Source organism: Hylobates moloch, unplaced genomic scaffold (genome assembly GCF_009828535.3).
Source record: "Hylobates moloch isolate HMO894 unplaced genomic scaffold, HMol_V3 SCAFFOLD_8, whole genome shotgun sequence".
NCBI classification, from domain to species: domain Eukaryota; kingdom Metazoa; phylum Chordata; class Mammalia; order Primates; family Hylobatidae; genus Hylobates; species Hylobates moloch.
In genome coordinates this window covers 30,842,588-30,868,134 of record NW_026652283.1, presented here as the reverse complement: position 1 = coordinate 30,868,134, position 25,547 = coordinate 30,842,588, and the positions used below count along the sequence as shown (strand labels likewise).

Below are 25,547 nucleotides of genomic sequence, written 5' to 3'. Positions count from 1 at the left end.
GAGCCCAGGAGTTCGAAGATACAGTGAGCTATGATCGCACCACTGCACTCCAGCCTATGTGATACAGTGAGACCCTGTCTCAAAAAAAAACAAAAAGAATCATCTCTAATCATTCCCTAGCTTGCTGTTCTGCCTTATTTTCCCACAGCCCTTACCACCATCTGGATACTATATATATATTTTTGTTTATTATATGCCTGTTATTACTAAAACATAAGTTCTATGAAGGCAGAAAGTTTGGTCTTTTTAAAATTCACTACTGTAACATAATCTGACATGACCTGAAATCACATTCAGAAAAGTGCCTGAAATAGAGTAGGCTGCCAGTAAACACTTGGTAATTGAATGAATGAGTGAATGAATTTGTATCTAGCCAATCAACATTGACCAGTTCTTAACATGGGATTGTATTAAATCAACTTTTGATATTTGCAAGAGTTATACTTTGAGACTTGACACATTACCAGATTCATAAATACCATTGTAGTATATTAGTAATGTCTTTATTTTTATTTTAACTATTTGTAAATGGATACACCTATATTCTATGGATTAACTGTGGGTAAAAAAGCTGAGTTGGTTTTTAATTGTTAGTTCCTTGCTCATCTCTGTTTGGTTTAGGTGCCTGTAGGTGATCAACCTAAGGATATTGAGCTTCAAATCAGAGAGCTCATTCTTCGGTTCATCAGTAACCCAAATTCCATTATCCTCGCTGTCACTGCTGCTAATACAGATATGGCAACATCAGAGGCACTTAAAATTTCAAGAGAGGTAGACCCAGATGGTAAGGACAGATGTTAATTTAATGAGATGCTTATTTTACAATGGTAAATCTACTCTTGAGAAAGGAATTTTTCTCTTTAAAAACAGTATCTCTAGTTGTGAATACAAATTTAAAATATAATGCTTTCCTATTTTTGTTTACAAAAATAGAAATTCTGATGGAAAATAAGGTTATTAAGTTGCTATACAGACTAGGCAAAAATATTTCACATCTTTATTCGTAATGGTTACCTAATAATTTAAAAATAATACAGTGGCTTTGCAAAAAGGATTTCTTGTTTTGCGACCTAGGTATTTGAATGGCTGACTTTTAAGAATAAATAACATAGCCAGGTGTGGTCACATGTGCCTGTGGTCCCAGCTACTCAGAAGGCTGAGATGGGAGCATTGCTTGAGGCCAGGAGTTCTAAGTCAGCCCGGGCAACATAGACTCTGTCTGTTAAAAAAATAACACAGTAGATAATCATTGTAGATTATTATGGTACAGTAGAGAATTATGGTATCTACATTCTGCAGAGGTAGAAAATATTTAGACATGCTCAAGGCACAGGGGATTTTTAGAAATGAAGGTAGCATCCTTTCATGAAGCATTTTAGCCCCAAGGATTAGTTCATACTGTAGGTCACTGATGCTTGACTAATGATGTAGTGCACATCTTGTAGTATATATAAAACGCTAGCCTGTAAGAGAGTGGTTACTATTGTTGCTAACAAATGTATGCATGGCCTCATATAGAAACCATTTTTTTCACCTTACTATTCAGAGGGTCTGAAGGTTGTGTCATGTTTTTCTTTCCCTGCTTTGAAGAATAATTTCAAATAAAAATTTGATAGGAAATAGTGCTAAGACTGCCAATAAAAATTCCCACAAGCAGGGTCACTTTAACAATTTTTTTTTTTTTTTGAGATGGAGTCTTGCTCTATCGCCCAGGCTGGAGTGCAGTGGTGCAGTCTCGGTTCACTGCAAGCTCTGCCTCCCGGGTTCACGCCATTCTCCTGCCTCAGCCTCCTGAGTGGCTGGGACTACAGGCACCTGCCACCACTCCTGGCTAATTTTTTGTATTTTTAGTAGAGACAGGGTTTCACCATGTCAGCCAGGATGGTCTCGATCTCCTGACCTTGTGATCCGCCTGCCTCAGCCTCCCAAAGTGCTGGGATTACAGGTGTGAGCCACCACACTTGGCCCCCAAATTTTATATTTCAAGTTTTTAAGAAACTTTTTTTTACCACTTGAGGAAATAGTGTTCATTTCAGTTAAATTAAAAGATAAACTATATCAAAGAGTTTATTTACATTTTATTTTTATTATTTAAAGTAGACTGGGCTCAGTGGCTCATGCCCGTAATACCAAGCACTTTGGGAGGCCAAGGTGGGTGGATCACTTGAGCTCAGGAGTTCGAGACCAGCCTGGGCAGCTAAGTGAGAGCCCCATCTCTATTAAAAAAAAAAAATTATCTGGGTATGGTGGCACTGGGCTGTGGTCCTAGCTACTTGGGATGCTGAGGTGGGAGGACGGCTTGAGCCTGGGAGGCAGAGGTTGCAGTGAGCTGAGATCATGCCATTGCACTCTTGCCTGGGCTCAGAGCCAGACCTTCATAAAAAACCAACAAACAAACAAAAAACCTGTTAAGCATTTTATATGTATAAACTCTATTTTAAACTGACCCTTGAGCCATAGATATTGTCATGTTTTTAATCTAATCTACCCTACGTAGGGTCTCACTCTGTTGCGCAGGCCTGGAGTGCAGTGGCACAATCATGCCTCACTGCAAACTTGCACTCCTGGGCTCAAGTGATCTTCCCACCTCAGTCTCCCAAAGTGTTGGGATTACAAGAGTGAGCCACTGCGCCTGGCTTGATTACTAATCATAATCTAGTAATACATCATAAGGAAATAATCTGGCCCAGTATTATTTATAGTATAAAAAATTAGAAACAGTACGGCCAGCAGTTGGAAGGATTAAGTAAATTACAATAATAAAATATGAAATAATTAAAAAGGATGATTTTGTAGATTTGTAGCAATACAGAAAAATGCTTGTAGGCTGGGCATGGTGGCTCACACTTGTAATCCCAGCACTTTGGGAGGCTGAGGTGAGTGGATCACTTGAGGCCAGAAGTTCCAGGGCAGCCTGGCCAACATGGTGAAACCCCATCTCTACTGAAAATACAAAAATTAGCCAGGCATGGTGGTGCATGCCTGTAGTCCCAGCTACTGGGAGGCTGAGACATGAGAATCACTTGAACTCTGGAGGCGAAGGTTACAGTGAGCCGAGATTGTGCCACTGCATTCCAGCCTGGACAACAGAGTAGGACAATGTCTCAAAAAAAAAGAAAAATGCTTATAACTGAAGAATACCATAGGTAAAATTGTACACTATGCAGAGCAGTTGGAACTCTCACACATTGCTGGTGGGAGTGGTGTATTAATTTTGGAAACAGTCTGGCAGTTTCTTATAAAGTTAAATTAGCAGTCTCATTCCTAGGTGTTTAACCATGTTAAGTGAGAACCAGTGTTCATATAAAAAACTGTATGCAAATGTCTACAGCAGCTTTATTCATAATTTTCAAAAACTAGAAACAACTCACGTATTTCTCAGATGGGGAGTGAAACTAAAGTAAAGTACATTCCATACAATGGGACACTACTCTGCAATAAAAAGGAACGGACTATTAATATACAAGAACACAGATGAATCTCAAATGCATTATGCTAAATGAAGCCAGATTCAAAAGGTTATATACTATCTGATTTCATTTATATAACACATTCTAGAAAAGGTAAAACTAGGAATGGAAAACTGGTTTGATTGGTTAGCATAAGAAAATTTGGTGGGGGGGGGGCGGCAATGTCTTGAGTTGGTTGTGACATATCTCTTGGCATTTGTCAAAACTCTTAGAACTGTACACCAAAAAAGAGTAAATATTTTTATTTTAATTTTTGTTTATTGAGACAGGGTCTCATTCCATTGCCCAGGGTGGAGTGCAGTGGTGCAATCATGGCTCACTGCAGGCTTCACCTGGACTCAGGTGATTCTCCCACCTCAGCCTCACCTGTAGCTAGGACTACCACACCCTGCTTTCTATTTTTTGTAGAGACAGAGTTTCACCACTTTGCCCAGACTGGTCTCGAACTCCTGGGCTCAAGCAATCTGTCTGCCTTGGCTTTCCAAAGTGTTGGGATTACAGGCATGGGCCATATCACCTGGATGTAAATTTTATACAGATTTTTTAAATGCTTACAAAATAGCCCTAAGAGTCAACAAAAAATTACATGTGAAAAAAAATCTATATTTTTATATATATATACACTATATATATATTATATATATTTATATATAGTATATATTTTTATATATATAGTATATATATATTTTATATATATACTATACATATTATATATATAGTATATATATTTTATATATATAGTGTATATATATATATTTTAGACGGAGTCTTGCTCTGTCACCCAGGCCGGAGTGCAGTGGCACGATCTCAGCTCACTGCAACCTCTGCCTCCCGGGTTCAAGCAATTCTCCTGCTTCAGCCTGCCGAGCAGCCGGGATTACAGGTGTCTGCCACTATGCCTGGCTAATTTTTGTATTTGTAGTAGAGATGGGGTTTTACCATGTTAGTCAGGCTGGTCTCTAACTCCTGACCTCAGGTGATCCACCTGCCTTGGCCTCCCAAACTGCTAGAATTACAGGAGTGAGCCACCGTGCCCGGCAAAAATGTTTTAAAAAATTGTACACAATGTTTAACATTATTTTTTTAAAAAGCACTGGTAAGTAAGGCATTACCAAAATGATGACAGAGGTAATACTAAGTGGGATTATAGATGAGGGTTTTCCTTTATTAATACTAAATAGTTTTATTTAATGGATCATTTTCTTTCTTTTCCCTTTTCTCTTTTTGCATTTGCCAGGTCGCAGAACCCTAGCTGTAATCACTAAACTTGATCTCATGGATGCGGGTACTGATGCCATGGATGTATTGATGGGAAGGGTTATTCCAGTCAAACTTGGAATAATTGGAGTAGTTAACAGGTTAGCAGTTAGAATGGGATAAGAATTGGTAGCATTCTCACTTCAGAGCAAGTCTGAATTTCTAAAATCTGTTTGAAATGTGATACTGTCCTATATTTTTTCTTCCTTTTATTATGATCTTGGTATTGCTAAAGAATCCGTTGCCCTAAAGGGAGAAAAGAGAGAATTTTTTTTTTTTTTTGAAATAGGGTCTCTCTCTGTTGCCTAGGCTGGAATGCAGTGGCGTGATTGTGGCTCATTGTAGCCTCAACCTCTGGGCTCAAGTGATCCTTCCACTTCAGCCTTTCAAGTAGCTGAGACTACAGGTGTGTACCACCACACCTGGCTAATTTTTAATTTTTTTGTAGTGATGAGGTCTTGCCATGTTGCCCAGGCTTGTCTCGACTTCCTGGGCTCAAGCAATCCTCCAACCTTAGTTTCCCAGGTGCTGGGATTACAGGCATGAGCCACTGTGCCTGCCCCCATAGACATTTTTACTGGAAAATGTTTCTAAAGTAAGCAATACCACAAAATGGAAGAAATGTTGTAATAGCCAGGCTTTAAGAATTCTTGGCCGGGCGCGGTGGCTCACGCTTGTAATCCCAGCACTTTGGGAGGCCGTGGCGGGCGGATCACGAGGTCAGGAGATTGAGACCACGGTGAAACCCTGTCTCTACTAAAAATACAAAAAATTAGCCGGGCGTGGTGGCGGGCGCCTGTAGTCCCAGCTACTCAGAGAGGCTGAGGCAGGAGAATGGCGTGAACCCGGGAGGCGGAGCTAGCAGTGAGCCGAGGTCGCGCCACTGCACTCCAGCCTGGGTGACAGAGCGAGACTCCGTCTCAAAAAAAAAAAAAAAAAAAAAAAAGAGAATTCTTGCCTATCATGTTAAGCTATGTATGAGGAGGTACTGGATAAGGGAAAAATTATCTAATGTGCACCCGATCAAGAAAGAGTTTAAGGTGGCAGGATTTTAATAGATTGGTTTAATCCCTGGCATTAGTGATTCTTCTGTGTAATTGCCAGGATGTGACTTGGAGAAATTTTATTAAAGGTATCCTAATTTATAAATAGTTGGTATTAAAAACTGGGAAAAGGAAACTAGTATTGTCTAATTAAAGGTGGCAAGATTTTAATAGATTGGTTTAATCCCTAGCATTAGTGATTCTGTGTAATTGCCAGGATGTGACTTGGAGAAATTTTATTAAAGGTATCCTAATTATAAATAGTTTGTATTAAAAATCGGGAAAAGGAAATTATTATTGAGTGTCTAATTACGTTTTAGACACTCTACTGTGAGCAATTTGCAAATGGTATCTCTTGGAATCCTCACAGCATCCCCTGAGGTGGTGTTGATGTCTATTTATAATCAGAAACCTCAGGTTATACATTTAACCAAAAGTCACGTGGGTAGTGAAAGAGCTGGATTTGGATGAATATCTCTTTTATTCCAAAGCCTTCATATGGTAGGAAACACTGAAATTATCATGAAATCTGAGTTGTAGTCCTAGTTTTTCCATAAACTAGATACAACGTAGGTTTAAATGATACCTAATGTCTTTGGGTCTCAAGCCTTTAGAAAATGAAAATGTTTTTACTGCCTGATACATAAGATCCATTCCAGTTCTCTGCTTCTATTTTAATGTCCTTCCATCCCATCCCTACTGTCATTCTCCCATCCCCACTGTCATTCTCCCATCCCCACTCCCAATTCCATCTGTCTCCTTTTTCAGGCAAGGAGGTGGCATAACACTGTTCGTTGTTTGTAGATGATTGTTCTTCAAGTTAATTATTTTTGGGAGAAATTAGTTCCCTGTCCATGGATAAAATATACAGTTGACTAAGATACTCTTATATTTTTATACCTGTTACTTATTGTTTTTGTCTATAATTAATGGTAATAATGAGGCCTACTCTATTTAGACACTAGTTACTTATAATTCACTTAGTTCAAGTCTTGGCTATGCCAGTTAGTGTGTGACCTTGGGTAAGTTAGTCCTTGTGAGCCTCAGTTCCTTGCTATACAATGGGGTAATAATACCTGTCACATAAAATTATTGTGAGAATTAAATAAAACAGTCCCTGTCAGGTATTAGAGAACAATGCCTGGTGCTGTCATCATCTAAGGTAGGAAGAGGACAACAGTTAAGCTGAATAGTTTTGTTATTTTTTCAACCTCAGGAGCCAGCTAGATATTAACAACAAGAAGAGTGTAACTGATTCAATCCGTGATGAGTATGCTTTTCTTCAAAAGAAATATCCATCTCTGGCCAATAGAAATGGAACAAAGTATCTTGCTAGGACTCTAAACAGGTAATTTTTTTACCTTTTGGAAATGAGATGTGTTTGTTTTTACCAATAGGTGTCTGAGAGAGTTCATTTTCAGTTCCTTACATTTTCATACTGTTCCTAACAGCTTCACATATGGTTTCTTATATAGCAGGTTCCTGAAGAGTAGATGTCTCTGTTTTTATTGGGGTGGTTGACATTACATCATCATGTAGTCTAGAATGAATGTTCAAGTGATTTTAAAATGTTTTAATTATGAAAATTTTGACAGTTAAAATTAGAGATGACTTCATTTCCACTTTGCATTTCAGGAACTGATTAAAATTTGTAATTTTCACATTATCTATTCTTAACTTAGAATGTGTTTTATTTACCAGGAAAGGGAGATGGAAAAACAAAGAAATAGAATGTCTTTTATCCCTGTTCACTGTAGAAATAACTATACGTTGGATTCTGAATACCCATTGATGATGTGGGGACTAGAAGACCTTTCTAGTTTATAAATGACTGAAGTGGAAGCCATTTTCTCTTACTTTTATCTTATTCCCTAAAGACTGATAGACTTGGATCTTAATAAGGTTGATTTTCACTTTGCTGGGTACCAGTTGTAAATGACAAGTCAATGAAACCAAAATTATATAGGAAGAATTGATTGGGTGGCTTATTTTCTCTGTGGTAATTGCAGTAATATGAAAATAATTTGCATTTTTTCCTTGCTTTTATGATTTAGGAAAAACCAATCAAAATTTTTTTTTTCCTATTCACACACAGTTAATCAGTATGGCACAGAATACTTCTGAGAGCAGATATACGGGGAGTTTTCCCTATACATCAAGCAAGGAATTCTCCAGGGGATTCTAGCTGAATGTCCTTTAATTCAATGCTAACACTATTTACCTGGAGATAGTGTCAGCTCCCACATGTTGAGGGTTCAGTCCCACAAGACTGCCCCCAGGTCAGATGCCAGTTGTAAGCACAGGTTGTAGCCTGTGTTTCTGACTGACGAGCTATAAGTCAGGGTACCCATGATCCCCTTTTCATGTTTGATTAATTTGTGAGAGTGGCTCACAGAGGTCAGGGAAACACTACTTAACATATACCCACTTACTGTAAAGCATATTACAAAGGATATAGATAGATAGCCGGATGAAGAGATGCACAGGGCTGGGCATGTGGGAAGGAATGTGGAGCTTCCGTGCCCCCTCTGGGCACACCACACTCCAGGAACCCTCATGTGTTAACTCTCTGAAGACTCCATGAACTGTGTCCTTCTGAGTTTTTATGGAAGCTTCATTGGCCATTGGTGATCAGCTCAACCTTTGGCCTCTCTCCCCTCTTCTGAGGCCGTTCTGGTGACCAGCTCCCCATCCTGAACTATCTAGGGACCCCCAGCCACCAGTCATCTCATTAGCATGCAGAGACACTCTAAACACCCTTAATGCTCTTGGAGAGTCCACGGATTTTAGGAGCTGACTGCCAGGAAATGAAGACAAAGACCAAATATATATTTCACAGTATCACATTTGCCAGGACAAATTATTTGATAGGTTTTCCCCATTTTAAAAATTTGACTTGTTTAGGGCTTTAGAATACACAATTTTACTTAAATCCTTCCTTTCTAACCTTTTTTAGGTTACTGATGCATCACATCAGAGATTGTTTACCAGAGTTGAAAACAAGAATAAATGTTCTAGCTGCTCAGTATCAGTCTCTCCTAAATAGCTACGGTGAACCCGTGGATGATAAAAGTGCTACTTTACTCCAACTTATTACCAAATTTGCCACAGAATATTGTAACACTATTGAAGGAACTGCAAAATATATTGAAACTTCGGAGCTGTAAGTAAGAAATTTTTCTGTAGATTTGGTTACCTAGATTGCTAGGTCACTTCCTTTTGTGAAGATGACTTCAGCTCAGATTATCTGATTATGATCTGTTTTCTATAAAACAAAAATATAACTTTGTAGAGATAATAGGATGATGTCTGGTTGTGTGAAAATGTGCTCTGTAAATGATGTAAAGCAAAGTAAAATTTTCACATATTTTTAAAACAATATTTTAATAAGTATTTAAAAATATTTAATTTAGCTTTTAAAGTGTTTGTTTCTTTAGTACACAAAGTATAATTGCTCATAAAAATTAGAAAATGCAGATAAGTAAAAATAAAACATAAAAACAAAATTACATGTTGGTGTGCACCTGTAGTGCCAGCTACTCAGAAGGCTGAGGTAGGAGAATCCCTTGAGCTCAGGAGTTCAAGTCCAGCCTGGGCAACATATTGAAACTCCATCTTTTTTTTTTTTTTTAATTAAATCCAAATTTTATTAAGGATTTCAGTTTACATACTTCAGATTTCTAGAATGGAATGGAATAATTTTGGAACTGGAAAAATGGCATAAACACTGATATCCCTTGAAACTTCAATTTTATAAAGAAAATTCTTCTGCAAACCACATCCCCATTATATAACAAGACTAGGTATTATCGACACCTTCACTTTGGCAATAGCTATTTCCTAAAAGAATGAAAAAGATTATTTTGCTACCTCAGTTCATTAAAAATGGGATTCTGGCCAGGCACAGTGGCTCATGCCTGTAATCCCAGCACTTTGGGAGGCTGAGGTGGGCGAATCACCTGACGTCAGTCAGTTCGAGACCAGCCTGGCTAACACGGTGAAACCCCATCTCTATTAAAAATACAAAAACTAGCCGTGCGTGGTGGCGGGCAGCTGTAATCTCAGCTACTTGGGAGGCTGAGGCAGGAGAATTGCTTGAACCCACGAGGCGGAGGTTGTGGTGAGCCGAGATGGTGCCACTGCACTCCAGCCTGGGCAACAGAGCAAGACTCTGTCTCAAAAAAAAAAAAAAAAAAAGGATTCTATCTTTAAAGTTCAGAAAAAGCTGCATTTAGATGAACTATGGCTACCAAAACAAAACAAACAAACAAAACAGAGTGTCTAATCAAAGCAAAGGAAATCATTTTGAAAATAAAGAGAACAAAGCTATTATAATTGGATAAGGATTTCCAGTAGTAAGTTAAAATCTCAGGAGAGGAATGGATAGCATTACAAACAGTGTGTTCACATTCCAAGACCTGAACACTAACTTCTCAAAAAGGAAGTTTTCATCACCTCTAAAAATGAATTCAATGTAATTTTGTTAAGAGCAGGAAATCTAGACCTTCCTCTAATGACAATCCAATAGTCCACCCTCGCCGTCGTCAAAAGAAAGTTGCCTCAAAATTAACAGTAATTAGCTTGAGGTATTGTAAATGTGGCACTACAGTCTGAAATTTAATGGCATCTTTTGGCAAAAATAGTCTTATCTCCACTTTAATCTCATGACTACAATACTATAGTGCTATCCCTGTAGTATTTACTACTATGCAGTCATACAGAAAAAAATTCTTGGACCTTGTGAAATAGTGCATCCATCCACTTCTATAAAAATAGGAGCCACATTGGCCGGGCGCAGTGGCTCACGCCTGTAATCTCAGCACTTTGGGAGGCCGAGGCAGACGGATTACAAGGTTGAGAGATCGAGACCATCCTGGCCAACATGGTGAAACCCCCATCTCTACTAAAAATACAAAAATTAGCCAGGCGTGGTGGCACGTGCCTGTAATCCCAGCTACTCAGTAGGCTGAGGCAGGAGAATCGCTTGAACCCGGGTGGTGGAGGCTGCAGTAAGCTGAGATCGCACCACTGCACTCCAGCCTGTGCAACAGAGAGAGACTCCCTCTCCAAAAAATACATATTATATATATATTTTTATATATATAATAATATATATAGAAGCCACACAGAGATCACTAACTGATAGTTTAGTTGATAACTGTTTTCCAGTTTAGTTATCAAAGCATGGTGTGAACAAAATGCTGAGTGTCAACACTGGCGTTACAAATAGGCCCAAAATTTTGAGCTTTTAATGAGAATGAGAAACATTTTATGAGATTTAACTCAATATGCCTTAACACATCCATGAGGTAGTTAAGTAAACAGTACTACACATTTTAATACATAGTAAACAGAAGCATGGGTAAGTGACATACTCATACTTCAAGCAGTAAGAATTAGAAGAAACCACAGAAGCTTAGGGCCTTCTCTCTAGCTCTACCCCAAAGAAAATGAACTTTAATTTTTTTTTTTTTTAAAACATCGTATCGCTGAAGATTTTCTTCTTCTTCTTCTTTTTTTTTTTTTTTTTTTTACACTTGCTTATTAGTATAGTATCTCTTTCCAAAGCTGGTACCCTTTTCAACAATGTGGTAAAAACTGAGTATAACCCTTAATTCAAGCTAGGCCTCTGCTTCTACCTGAATTGGTACAAAATTAAGACATTATCTTGTAAGAACTAAAATTGTATTTGAAATTTTTATTTTAGGCTACAAAAACAAGCAAACAAACAAATAACTTGAAAACAGGTCTTGTCAAATGATGTAAGTTCATCATCCAGGGAAGCAGAAGGCAGACCCTACCACAAAGAAAAGATGCTTAGTTAATGGAGGTTAGATTTAAAAGTACAGTGAAATTGAGGCTAACTTCTGAAAAATCCTGTTTTATTCACCTCACTGTGGTACCAGTAACTATACGGAGTCAGGTTACTTTACAGTTAACTACGTCACCTATAACTACATCACCTATAACACAATAATCCATTAATCCATTAACAGTCTAATACAGTTATTGGGTGTGGTCATACTGGAAATTCTTAAATTCTTAACCATATAGTTGTCTTGCCAATTTTTTTTTTTCTTTCAGACGGAGTTTTGCTCAGCCACCCAGGCTGGAGTGCAGTGGCACGATCTCAGCTCACTGCAACCACCGTCTCCTGGGTTCAAGTGATTCTCCCGTCTCAGCCTCCTGAGTAGCTGGGATTACAGGCACCCACCATCATGCCTGGCTAATTTTTGTATTTTAGTAGAGACGGGGTTTCACCATGTTGGTCAGGCTGGTGTTGAACTCCTGACCTCAGGTGATCTGCCTACCTCAGCCTCCCAAAGTGCTAGGATTACAGGCTTGAGCCACTGCGACTGGCATGCCAGTTTTGTTTTTTTTTAAAACGATGAATTGTCTTAGTACAAGTCCCTGCATTTCTGTAACAAAGTAATAAAAGGCACAGCTAATCCAAGCAGACTTAAACCTATTCAATAAACAGCTGAAAAAATACTTTGGTTCTTCAAGGAAAAAATTATGAAAAAAAAGTGTTTCCTTTAACAGTTGTTAATTTTCATAGCTGTACTCCAAGAGCTATATAAAAATATTCCAGAAGAACCAAATTATGTAGCAGTGAATGAACATGTGTGACAGAATTTGTGCATTCAACATATCTGGCAGAAAAACTAGTGAAAATGCTAGGTAGAACAGATTGGTCTTTAAAATATCAGTTTCCTGTCCTTTAAAACAAAAATTACCTAGTCTACCAAGAAAATACAAAAACATAAGGCAGTAAGTAAGAGTTGTGTTTAGGCTGGTACAGTGCAGGTTATCCTCAAGGCCACATATTTCCTGCTTCACTGCTGCTTGCACTCTGCTGGGTTTTGATCCTTCTTCAGGTCATAGTCTGGATCATTTTCCTCATGTCCTTTGTCTTCCTCTTCCTCATCTGCTTCTTCGCCTTCTTCATCATACTCATCATCGGCATCTTCAATAGCTTCTCCAGTAAACTGTAACACTGATCTTGGGATTACATGCTCACGTAAAAAGTGACCAATTTTGAAGTTTGCAGCAAGGATAGCTTCAGCAGCATCATCCAGATCTCCACTCTCAGGAGCTTCAGGAGGGGCAAGAACATTAAAGAAAGAGTCATTGGAAACTGTTTCAGTCACAGTACGAATTGTCCCATGTCCCTTGTGTTTCTGCTGCTGCTTAGTGGTTTTCAAAATGACATTCTTTCCTTTTTTCCAATCTATCTGGCCCCCTGTACAACCCATAATTTCTTGTCCATCAAAAGAAAAGGGATCAGAATCATCTGGTTCTGGTTCTAACCTTATCCTGTATGTTTTTGTCAGCATTTCATTTGTAAAATATTCACTGGGTTCAAAGTGAAATTCTAGGACAAAACTCATAGGCTGGTCAGCATCTGAGAACTTCACTTTAGTATCTTTCACATGCTTCAGAATAGGTTCATCATGTTCCTGAAGCATATCACTGAGCAGGTCAACATTCTTAAAAACAGGTCATCAAAATTCAGGAATTCCCTTGGGGTCTTCTTTCTCTTCATCGTTTTTCTTATCTTCAGTCTTGGCCTTTTCTTTCAACTCCTCTGAAATCTCATCTTCTTCATCTGGTTTCCATTCACATTCTTCCTCCGTAGGTTCATAAATTGCATTAATAATCTCGAATTGCTTATCAAATAGAGGCTGATGGAGAACAGCATACTTCCTTTCAAGATCGTGAACTTCCTCATAGAATTTGGCTTCTATCTGTGCACCTTTCACTTGCAGGTTTTTGAGAGCATTCACTCCTCTTTTAACTGCCCTAGCTAGGCAGGTTTTCAGTGTCTGCCATGTTGTAAGGACTCCAAATATCAGTGGCTAGTATGGGAAACCAGGCGGCTGGAGCTGTGCAGGCAGTGACTCAGGGCAGCAGCGGTGGTGGGAGGAGCAAGAGGCGGCGCCGCGAGCAGATGGCACTAAAAAAGGAGACCCCATCTCTGAAAATGAAAACAAACTCTTAATTTCACCAACCCGAGATAATTCCTAAAATTTGGCATTGACCTAGGCATTTTTGTATGCATCTATAACACATAGATGCCTATACTAGCCTATACTACATGTCTTTAAAAATCAGATGCTATACCTATCTTGGAATCATTTCTTAAATCATGTAACAAATAACTTTCTATCTCATACATTACATTATCAGTCTGAAGATTTGCATAGTATTTTACTTTTTAGATATACCCTCATTTGTTAGGCCAGTCTCCTACTACAGGATAGTTTGTTTTCTGTTATATACACATAGAAGCTGTGATGGACTACCTGCATCTATCTTTGGGGCTTTGTGTCCAAGTAAACACTGAGGATAAATTTGTAGAAGTAAGTTTGTTAGATTAAAGGATATAACATCCTTAGAATCTTTCATTACATATTGCATATCGTTAGCATATTGTACTGTTTTACTACTAGCAAGAACATCCATTTCTCTACACTCTCATTAGAACACCTTTTTATTTTGAAATAATTATAGACTCAGGAAGTTGCAGGGTGATGTACAGGGAGGTCCCGTGCACCCTCCACTGTGTACCCTTTCCCCCACCTCCCCCACTGTTGGGCATCTTGCATAACTATAGTACAATAACAAAGTGAGAAAATGGACATGGGTACAATCCACAGAGCTTGTTCAGATTTATACATGAACTCTGTGTGTGTGTGTGTGTGTGTGTGTGTGTGTGTGTAGTTCTATATACTTTAGTGTGACCAAGATGGTCTTCATATGAATCAACTCCGTAAAGAGAGTATTTATCAGACTAATTATTGAATGGTTATATCTATGGCATATTGAGAAAAATAAAGATTACCACAAATGGGCCTTTAAAGAGTTTAGTGGGTAAAGTAGGTCAAGGTAATACTGGGCTTGATTAGGCTGCAAATGTACAACTTTTATTTAAATACTTCTTATTGTTAGATGTAATTCATATTCAGAAAAGTACATACAGTGTATATGCACACTTTATAAATAGTTAACCAATTATCTGTGTCCACCTAATCAAGCGTTTCAAACATTGAAGAGAGACCATTTACATTTATTTCAGGGTTTGGGAGAGCTCACATTTAAGAAGGCATTTGAATTGAGCTCTGAATAGAATCTGAGAAGGCAGTAATGAGAGGGCATTTTAGGCTTGGGAACAGCAAAGAATAATGCAAGAATAATGTTTCTGGAGAACAGCAAGTATAGTGATGGGACATAATAGGAGATAAGGCAGGAAGGGTGTCTAGGAACAAGACTGTAAATACGAAGTCTTTTCTGTTTTGCTCTGTCGCCCAGGCTGGAGTGCAGTTGCGTGATCTCGGCTCATTGCAACCTCTGCCTCCCAAGTTCAAGTGATTCTCCTGCCTCAGCCTCCCGAGTAGCTGGGACTACAGATGTGTGCCACCACGCCCAGCCAATTTTTTTTATTTTTTATTTTTATTAGAGATGGGGTTTCACTGTGTTAGCCAGGATGGTCTCGATCTCCTGACCTCGTGATCCACCTGCCCTGGCCTCCCAAAGTGCTGGGATTACAGGTGTGAGCCACCGCGCCCAGCCCCCCCTTTTTTCAAGACAGTCTCACTCTATTGCCCAAACTGGAGTGTAGTGGCGTGATCTCAGCTCACTGCAAATTCCGCCTCCTGGGTTCAAGTGATTCTCCTGCTTCAGCCTCCCGAGTAGCTGGGATTACAGGGCGCAATACTATGCCCGGCTAATTTTTTGTATTTTTAGTAGACATAGAGTTTCACCATGCTGGCCAGGCTGGTCTCGAACTCCTGACCTCGTGATCCGCCTGCCTGGGCCTCCCAAGGTGCTGGGATTACAGGCATGAGCCACCGCGCCCAGCCAAAATTCTTATCTATTAAGCAATTACTCATTCCCCTCTCCTCCAGCCCTGGTAACCTCTAATTTAATTAATTAATTAATTAATTAATTAATAATTAATTTTGAGACAGAGCGTCACTTTATTGCCGAGGCTGGAATGCAGTGGCACAGTCTGGGCCAATCTCTGCCTCTCAGGTTCAAGCAGTCATCCTGCCTCAGCCTCCTGAGTAGCTGGGACTACAGGTGCCCACCACCACACCTGGCTAATTTTTGTCCTTTTTTGTATTTTTAGTAGAGACTGGGTTTCACCATGTTGGCAAGGCTAGTCTTGAACTCCTGACCTCAGGTGATCTGCCCACCTCAGCCTCCCGAAGTGTTGGGATTACAGGTGTGAGCCACCGTGCCTGGCCGAATTTACTTTGTCTCTGAATTTGCCTATTGTAGATACTTCATATAAATTGAATCATTCAGTATTTGTCCTTTTGTGCTTGGCTTACTTCTGTTAGCGTATTAGACTAGTACCTTTTGCCTGAGCTACTATAAAAAAGTACTCAGTAGTGGTTTGGGGAGGCATTATAAAGGTATTTGTAGAATTCAATTGGACTTGAATTTAAAAAAAGATAATACCAGGGTTTCTAGTTATTAAACAAGATAGGAAACATAAGGTGCTCAGTAACTGTATCAAGAGATTTAATTTGTCGAAGGCCGGGAGAGGTGGCTCACACCTGTAATCTCAGCACTTTGGGAGGCTGAGGTGGGCAGATCATAAGGTCAAGAGATTGAGAACATCCTGGCCAACGTGGTGAAACCCTGTCTCTACTAAAAATACAAAAATTAGCTGGGCATGGTGGCACATGCCTGTAGTCCCAGCTACTCGGGAGGCTGAGGCAGGAGAATCGCTTGAACCTAGGAGGTGGAGGTTGCAGTAAGCCAAGAGCGCACCACTGCACTCCAGCCTGGGTGACAGAGCGAGACTCTGTCTCAAAAAGAAACAAAAACAACAACAAAAAAAGAGAGATTTAATTTGTCTAAAGCACGAGTAGGGCTGGGCACGGGTGGGTCACGCCTGTGATCCCAGCACTTTGGGAGGTCAAGGTGGGCGGATCCCTTGAGGTCAGGAGTTTGAGACAAGCCTGGCTAACAAGCTATGCTTATTTATTTACATATTGTCTATGGCTGCTTATGTGCTTAATGGTAGAGTTGAGTAGTTGCAGCAGAGACTGTATGGCCTGAAAAGCCTAAAATACTAACTATGTGACCCTTTATGGAAAAAGTTTGCCAACCTCTACTTCAGATTGTGAATCATTGGAAATAAATATAAGGCACTATTTCCTGTCCTCAAGGAGCTTATATTCTAGTTGAGGAAAACTAGGGCAGAGAAAAGGTGCTTAGCAATTTTTAGTTAACTTTTTTATGTCAGAACATTTATTATATTTACATATATATATATATATATATACCTATCATTTAATGATTCCTTTTCCCATTTAAAAAATTAGAGAAACTAGTTCATAATGAGTTGAGTTAGAACACATGGTAATGGGAATGAATGAAATTGTTTATCTGAGGCTTTCTCAGAAAATAAGATGAGCTTAAACCTTGTAGAAAGACTTTTAACTTGTATCTTCTTTCCCTTTTCGCAATGCCAGAAACCATATACTTCATTGCCTTTCAGATGCGGTGGTGCTAGAATTTGTTATATTTTCCATGAAACTTTTGGGCGAACCTTAGAATCTGTTGATCCACTTGGTGGCCTTAACACTATTGACATTTTGACTGCCATTAGAAATGCTACTGTGAGTATGCTTAGCTTTTTAGACTGTAAAAAAAATGAGGTTAAAGTTTCTCTTACCCATATACTGTGTCTTTTTAAATTTAATTATAGTTTATTTTGCTCTCATATTTGAAATTAAAAAGCATTTTTCATGAAAAATACCAAAGATGTGACTTTCTTAACCTTTGGGAAGAACTGAAATTACATATATAATAAGAGTTCTAAGTTTTATTTTCTCAGGGTCCTCGTCCTGCTTTATTTGTGCCTGAGGTTTCATTTGAGTTACTGGTGAAGCGGCAAATCAAACGTCTAGAAGAGCCCAGCCTCCGCTGTGTGGAACTGGTTCATGAGGAAATGCAAAGGATCATTCAGCACTGTAGCAATTACAGTACACAGGTGACAGAGAGAAATGTAACAGGTTTCACATGAACTAGAAAAGGACATGAAGTGGTGGTTTCACTGGGTGGAAGGAAATGTATAAGATGGGATACAAGGTAAAATCTGTAGTTCCCTTATCTGAAAGTGATTTGAAATAGGATTCTTAAATGTAGCCTCCAAATTGAATTCAGTATTTCTGTGATCATTAAGTAAAAGAAATGACGGTTAGCCTGGCATGGTGGCTTATACAGGTAGTCTCAGCTACTTGGGAGGCTAAGGTGGGAGGATGGCTTAGTGAGACTATGTCTTTAAAAAAAAACAAAAAAAACCCAAACTTACATTTTTCTTTCATCTACCATTTATAGGAATTGTTACGATTTCCTAAACTTCATGATGCCATAGTTGAAGTGGTGACTTGTCTTCTTCGTAAAAGGTTGCCTGTTACAAATGAAATGGTGAGCTACTATAGCATAGATCATTGTAATTACTATTAGTAGAAGTTTAAATTTTTGCTTGGCTGCTTCTTAACAAGCATTATATGGTTACTTTAGAGTTTAGGCATAATGTTTTCCAGTGTATTGGGAGGAAAAAGAAGTTGAGTTTCAGTCTTATTTTAAAGGAAAATTTTTAATAATTCTGGTATAAAGTGCATTTTTTCTTCATATTTTAATCATTGTTAGCCTGCAGGCATGGGTTTTCTTGAAAATAGATTTATGATTGAGGGGTGTGAATAGCTTTGCTGTATTATTTAGTACCACTGATCTTAAGAGAAAATTAGTTCCATCTTTAGCCTCAGTAAACTGAGTGTTTATAGCACACTGTTACTTTGAGGTACATCGGAGTAATCTGGCCACTTCTGCAGTTTGCTTGTTATGACCTAATAACTATAATATCATAGTTGCTTGCTACTATTCTCTGGGTTGCTGCTATCCACACAAATAAAAATGCTGAAATTGGCAGAAATATGGGATAAGCATTTGAAATTGCCCTCATGCCTCTAATTGTTGGCTGGGTTTTTGTTTTTTGTTTTCTTTCTGATCACTAAAAGTGCATTTGGGTCCTTGGCTCAGGATGGTGAGCCCCGTGGAGGTTTACTAAGAGTACAAAACCATCCTTGGAATGTAAGTGCTGCTGCTTGGTTGTTTCTTTAGCGAGGATAGCCCTCAGATTCTGATGTGTAAGACTGAATTTAGCACAGAATCATTGGACCTTCATTTTAAGAGACCCTTTTTACCCAGTTCTGGACTGATAAGTGCCATTCTGATATCTGAGATTTGTTAGGACAGCACATAATAAAGGGCTTAAGTTTATTCTCTCTGTAAGACTTAGTGGTGTGGTGGCTCATGCCTGTAATCCCAACACTTTGGGAAGTCGAGGGGGGTGGATCACCTGAGGTCGGGAGTTTGAGAACAGCCTGACCAACATGGAGAAACCCCCTCTCTACTAAAAATACAAAATTAGCCGGGCGTGGTGGTGCATGCCTGTAATCCCAGCTACTGGGGAGGCTGAGGCAGGAGAATCACTTGAACCTAGGAGGTGGAGGTTGCGGTGAGCTGAGATCATGCCATTGCACTCCAGCGTGGGCAGCGAGCGAAACTCTGTCTCAAAAAACAAACAAAAAGACTTAGCAATTCTGTAGAGGGCTGGATAAATTAATTTTAGCTTTTCTTTTTTATTTTCCTCTTAGGATTTTGAACTACATATAATATTTTAACTAGGTGCTTTATAGTTAAGGCTAATCAGTCACTACCTCAGGTCTTTAGATGTATCTATCCTTTACCCAAATAAAGTTAACATCTTTAACTTATGCCTGGTTATGAACTTATTTTCTTATTGTTGAAAATGAACTAAAAAAGTGACATGGAATAGTGGATGATCTGAAGTTTTAATAGCAAAGTTGCATAAAGCATTGGAATTTAGATTTACATCAGGTAGATGACTATTTTTCCCTAACAGTAAAATACTGTAGTTACTTTAATGTTATTTTTCCCTCTTAGAAATGCAGTTTTAGATGCTGAAATGTAAATAATTTTAAAGCTACAGTAAATTATTGTTTGACATAAGATTTATCAGTTGGAATATAATTATCAAGTAATTTAGGCATAAGTTTCCTGTACTTTTTCGGTATTGTCTGTTTCATAAGTTTTATATATAAATTTCTCAAAGTAAAATATGGTTGATGTATTTTTGTATATAGCCTAACTTACTTTTTTTCTAGGTCCATAACTTAGTGGCAATTGAACTGGCTTATATCAACACAAAACATCCAGACTTTGCTGATGCTTGTGGGCTAATGAACAATAATATAGAGGTAAATATAATTCTTAAACGCTTTTTCACAGATAGAAAAATCCGTTGTAACTCAATTATATCAAATTTATTTAGCATGGAGTAACTATAAAATAGACATGTGCCCCATTAGTGCCTGCTGCATGCCAGGAAATAATGCTGAGGGGATTACATTGTTTTCTTAATTCTCAAAACCACCTGCAGGCATTACTTTCTGCTTATGAAACTGAAATTCAGAAAGAATCTGAGAATTCACTGATTTGGTGTGACTGGCTCTATTTTGGTAACATATACAGGGGAAGTGTGTACAACAAAGTATTTAAAATTGCTTTCATTTGGCTCTGAAAGCTGTGAAGGAAACACTCAAGAATTAACCAACTTAGCATAAATTTGGAAAAGCAGAGTGCTTTTTTCACCACTACTGGGGTGGCTGCATTTCATGGATCTTTTCTTTCCTTTTCTTTTGATTTTAATGTAGCAAATTGAGTAAGATCTCAGATGGAGCCAAGGCTGGTGGACAGAGCAATTTATCCAGAAGCCATTTTTTTCCTCTGCCACTTTTCTCCAAAAATAGTACATTTTTCTGCTACTCCCTAATTCAGTAAGACCTCAGAGTCCCCTGCTATACCAAATTTCCTCTTCTGCATATGCATGGTGAGAAAATTGTAAACATGCAGTTCAGAAGCTGGAAGGGATCCTGTGTTATTGACTTCAACTCTGGTTAAAACAGATGGGGCGGCCAGGCGTGGCGGCTCACGCCTGTAATCCCAGCACTTTGGGAGGCGAAGGCAAGTGGATCACCTGATGTCAGGAGTTCGAGACCAGCCTGGCCAACATGGTGAAACCCCGTCTCTACTAAAAATACAAAACATTAGCCGGGCGTGGTGGCAAGTGCCTGTAATCTGAGCTACTAGGGAGGCTGAGGCAGGAGAATCACTTGAACCCAGGAGGTGGAGGTTGCAGTGAGCTGAGATCGCGCCATTGCACTCCAGCCTGGGCAACAAGGGCGAAACTCCGTCTTAAAAAAAAAAAAAAAAACACTGGGGAGCTTGAGGCTTACAGATAGCAGTTATTCCGTTGGTGCTTATTTTGCGGGGCACTATTATAGGAAACAAGCACCTTCTTAACACAGGTATAGGGAACTAATTTTTGGTTACATAGCTGGGGTGATTCCTGTTAACAGAAAAAATTCCAAAATGCATACATGAGTAGGCACTTCAGAAACAGAAAGTAGGCTAGATAACGGTTATGTTAAAAATTAGCATGTAGACACTTAAAGGATTTAGTTCTTTTTACATTGAAACTGACATCATGAAAAACTTGTGTTTGTGGTAGTTTTGTTACACTGACAAGGTCATATGTGATCTGATTTCAGATTAGTATTTTTCTACAAATGAATAGGTTTCTGGTTTTAATGACTGTGCCAGAGAACTTTATGTGGATATTTTCATTTAATCTTTACCATACCCTGAGGGCAGATCATGTCATTAACAGATTAGGACACTAGGGCTTCAAAACAGTTGGTAAGCTGTCTAGTTAGCAAAGCAGGTTCTCCAGGTCTGCTGGGATCGAGGAGCAGCTCAGATCATAACTGGTTAGTAACAGATTAGGGTGAGAATTCTAGATACCGTGCCTTTTGCTTTGTATCTCTGTTTAAAACGTACATTTTATCATGCTAATTTTTTATTTTGAAGATTGTTAATATCTATACTTTTATTATGTTATTTTTTATTACTGAATACCCTCCCATGAAAAAATAAAATTGGATCAAATTCCTGTCAAAAAAAATTATTACACATGAAACATTGTGGGCTGGGTGCGGTGGCTCACGCCAGTAATCCCAGCACTTTGGTAGGCTGAGGCAGGCTGATCACCTGAGGTCAGGAGTTCAAGACTATCCTGGCCAACGTGGCGAAACTGTCTCTACTAAAAATAGAAAAATTAGCTGGGGGTGGTGGATGCCTGTAATCCCAGCTAGTAGGGAGGCTGAGGCAGGGAGAATCCATTGAACCCAGGAGGCAGAGGTTGCAGTGAGCCAAGATCACACCACTGCACTCCAGCCTGGGTAACAGAGCGAGACTCCATCTCAACAACAAAAAAAAACCAAAATCATTGTGAGGCTTTAACTTACATTTTTTTGCAAGTTGGACTGTGTTCATGAAATACTTTGTACTTAGGAGCAATTTTGACTTTAACCTAAATAGTTTCTACTGTATCTGATGCTGCCTGTGAGAGATCCATCATTAATTAACATCTACAGATTTCTATATCTTCATAATCTTTTTTTTTTTTTTTTTAAGACAGAGTCTCACTGCCGCCCAGGCTGGAGTGCAGTGGCATGAGCTCTGCTCACTGCAACCTCCGCCTCCTGGGTTCAAGCAGTTCTCCTGCCACAGCCTCCTGAGTAGCTGGGATTACAGGTGTGCGCCACCATGCCCGGCTAATTTTTATATTTTTAGTAGAGACGGTTTCACCATTTTGGCCAGGCTGGTCTTGAACTGACCTCAAGTGATCTGCCCACCTTGGCCTCCCAAAGTGCTGGGATTACAAGCATGAGGCACTGTGTCCGGCCAATATTTTCATAATCTTTTACCTATCTTGGTGCTTGGATATAGCAGATGCTCGGGACATTCTAATTCGAATTTAACAGTTTCTTTAGCTTTGTACAAGTTACTTTGATAATATTAGCAAATTAGAACAGTGGGCAATTGATCAGTCTGTTAAATTAGCCAGGTTACAGAAAGGACTATCAGTTGTCAACACTATTTCCTGGAGGAAGAAACAGAACATTTTTATAGGATAACCTCAACCACAGATACTTCTTCAAGGTACGGTTTTATGAGGGGAGTTGTTTGAATTTAACACAAAGGAGTTCAGGTTAGTGTGACTTTTAAAGGCTTTGCGGAGTTTTCTGTGATCTCCGGACTTCAAATTCCACATGCTATGTTGAAGGCTTACGTTCCACATTTATGTGAGGACAGTTTACATCACTGTTTCTTAGTGGGAAAGGGGGAGAAGATGGCAGTCTGTTGCCCCGCATTTGAGAATCCCCAGTACAGGGAGCCACTGTTACTGACACTGTATTGTATCCTTCAGGTGTGTGGGCAGAAAAAAAAAAGATTGAGAAGCTTTGGGTTAAATGATTTCTTATTTATTTTAAAATATGATAATTATGGCATGAGTCCCAACAGTGAGAGGATGTATCTGTAAGTTGCTCCACACTTTTCAGTTAACATGAACATTTTTTAGTGGGCATATATCTCAGTACTTGGATAATCACTTTTGTTTTGCTTATGTTTCTTAGGAACAAAGGAGAAACAGGCTAGCCAGAGAATTACCTTCAGCTGTATCACGAGACAAGGTAAAAAAATGCTTTTAATGCATATTCCCAATACCTAAAGACAGACTGATGAGCTCAGAATATTATTCAGTTCTAGGAGTAATTTTTTCTTCTTTTCCTCCCTTTAACACTCCACTGGAACTAATTGAGTAAAGGCATACAAGTTTAAAATGGGTTCTGAGTGATTTAAAGATATAATAAATAGTATTTTGAATTCACTGACATAAATGCTTAAAAGTAGGTTTAAGCATTTATTTAAGCATCAAGCTTTTTAAAAAAAAGTCAGTGACTTTATCAACTTTGTAAATAGCTGAAATGACTAAATATTTTATTATAATAAGAGAGCTTCTTGGAAAAAACAGTATGCACAGAACAGAGGTTTTAATTACTAGTAATACTTACAATAGTTGTAATACTAAAGTGTGTATAAAAATCTTTTACCTGGAATTCTTTGCCAGAAGAGAATCTTAGCAAATACCAAAAATAGAAATGAAGCTTTTGGATTTGGATTTTTCTTATGTATTCATCTGAAGGCAACTTTTAACAAAGGTGACAATGGTGAAGGAAATAAGGCAGAATAAACAATTGTATCTCCCATGATTATTTTCATTTTTCATGTTATTTTATGATTTTGTTACAGAAGGGAAAAATTCACATTTATAGAATGTTCCTGAATGCATTTTTGCATCCTTGATTTTTCCCCCCCCCCTGGATTTTTTGCCTTTAGTCTTCTAAAGTTCCAAGTGCTTTGGCACCCGCCTCCCAGGAGCCCTCCCCCGCTGCTTCTGCTGAGGCTGATGGCAAGGTCTGTTCTGATTCTTAATCTAAGCCTGCATGCCTAGTTCTCTGGTACAACATAATCTTCTGGAAACAATACACTGAATAGAAGAATATTAATATGCGATACTGTGCTAAGGTCAGATCACTTTAGTCTAATATATATTTTTAAATTATATAACAATGCAATGCATAGTTTATATTGTTGACATGCTTTTGCTTGCGATATAGAAGATGCACACAGAAAAAAAAGTAATTTAAAGAGGAAATTATCCTGCACTTTTTCAATTTCAACCCATTGGTATTTAAATTTTGCTTGTTAAATTGCATGTTTTAACATATCTTTTAACAGTTAATTCAGGACAGCAGAAGAGAAACTAAAAATGTGAGTCTCTTGCTTCAGAGTGGAAATGTTGGTACCTTTGGTTCTCACTGAGACGCTGTCTATAACACCATTAAAGAAACTGTTTTGTGTGGCGGTATCTACCTCTCATCTGTGTTATGTTCTTCATGTTCCTTTTATCTAACCTGTGGAGGATGGCATTAAACGTTGTTTTAATTAGTAACAATAATAGGCTTTCTCACTGTTTTCTGTTACCTTCAAGAATAGTTTTAAATTTCATATTTTGGTAGGAAATTCAGAGATTTCAGAGATGGAATTGTATCTTTGGACATTTCCTTTCCTCTTTAAAGATCTTGAGATCTGTTCAGTACTCATAGATAATCCCCTAATCTAATGCTTCTTTCTTATGCTTCCAGTTAGTTTGCACTTGTTACCCTATATATAGCTTCACATATGCTTCAGAAGCGTAAGCAAATTTAAAAAACAGGGGGACTGTGAGAGTTTGAGACTGTTTTCAATTCTTGATAACCATTTTAGAGGAAAATTAAATAATCTATAAATTATTCAGACTCATTGCTATTTCAAGATTTTCTGCCATTTAGCTCCTTTCCTTAATTATCCAGATTTAAAGTTCTGAACTTCAAATAAAGGTTTATAAATGTCCTATCTTCTCTCAGCCTACTGTGCTCAGATATTAAGCAATATCTAAATCACTGCACAAGTTTTATTTCATTCATGACATCACAGTGAATGTGCTCACTCTTCTTACGATTTCATTTGGTATGTCATTGATATATCAACAAACATTTAAAAATCTAATTACTCATTTTTAGGTTAATGTGTAACATAAATATACTACTTATATTTAAATGTAGTTCACCTTAACTGACATACTGAAGACAGATTTTAGCAAATATTTTGATTCAGAATGATACCCCAAACTACCATTTTTCTAACTGCCATGATCCTCTATTAAATTTATATAATCCATTTTTAGATTGTAAGATCTAATGCCTAAAAAAAAAAACCCTCTTAA

The 25,547-nt window shown here is 38.4% G+C and overlaps 1 protein-coding gene and 1 pseudogene across 8 annotated transcripts in view; one reads left to right on the top strand and one right to left on the bottom strand.

The window, feature by feature from the left end:
- Nucleotides 1-25,547, top strand: part of DNM1L (dynamin 1 like) — a 65,743-nt gene that overhangs the window by 34,129 nt on the left and 6,067 nt on the right. For 3 of the 8 annotated variants that reach the window (XM_032159958.2, XM_032159956.2, XM_058441897.1), the window contains 11 exons: nt 622-784; nt 4,708-4,828; nt 6,987-7,118; nt 8,727-8,933; nt 17,286-17,406; nt 17,625-17,780; nt 18,128-18,217; nt 19,981-20,073; nt 23,356-23,412; nt 24,119-24,196; nt 24,521-24,553. In XM_032159958.2, coding sequence (XP_032015849.1) covers nt 622-784; nt 4,708-4,828; nt 6,987-7,118; nt 8,727-8,933; nt 17,286-17,406; nt 17,625-17,780; nt 18,128-18,217; nt 19,981-20,073; nt 23,356-23,412; nt 24,119-24,196; nt 24,521-24,553 — 1,251 coding nt within the window. The remainder of the gene's footprint in view (nt 1-621; nt 785-4,707; nt 4,829-6,986; nt 7,119-8,726; nt 8,934-17,285; nt 17,407-17,624; nt 17,781-18,127; nt 18,218-19,980; nt 20,074-23,355; nt 23,413-24,118; nt 24,197-24,520; nt 24,554-25,547) is intronic. The other 5 variants (XM_032159957.2, XM_032159960.2, XM_032159961.2 and 2 more) reach the window with 3 other exon arrangements.
- Nucleotides 12,556-13,603, bottom strand: LOC116472824 (nucleosome assembly protein 1-like 1; annotated as a pseudogene).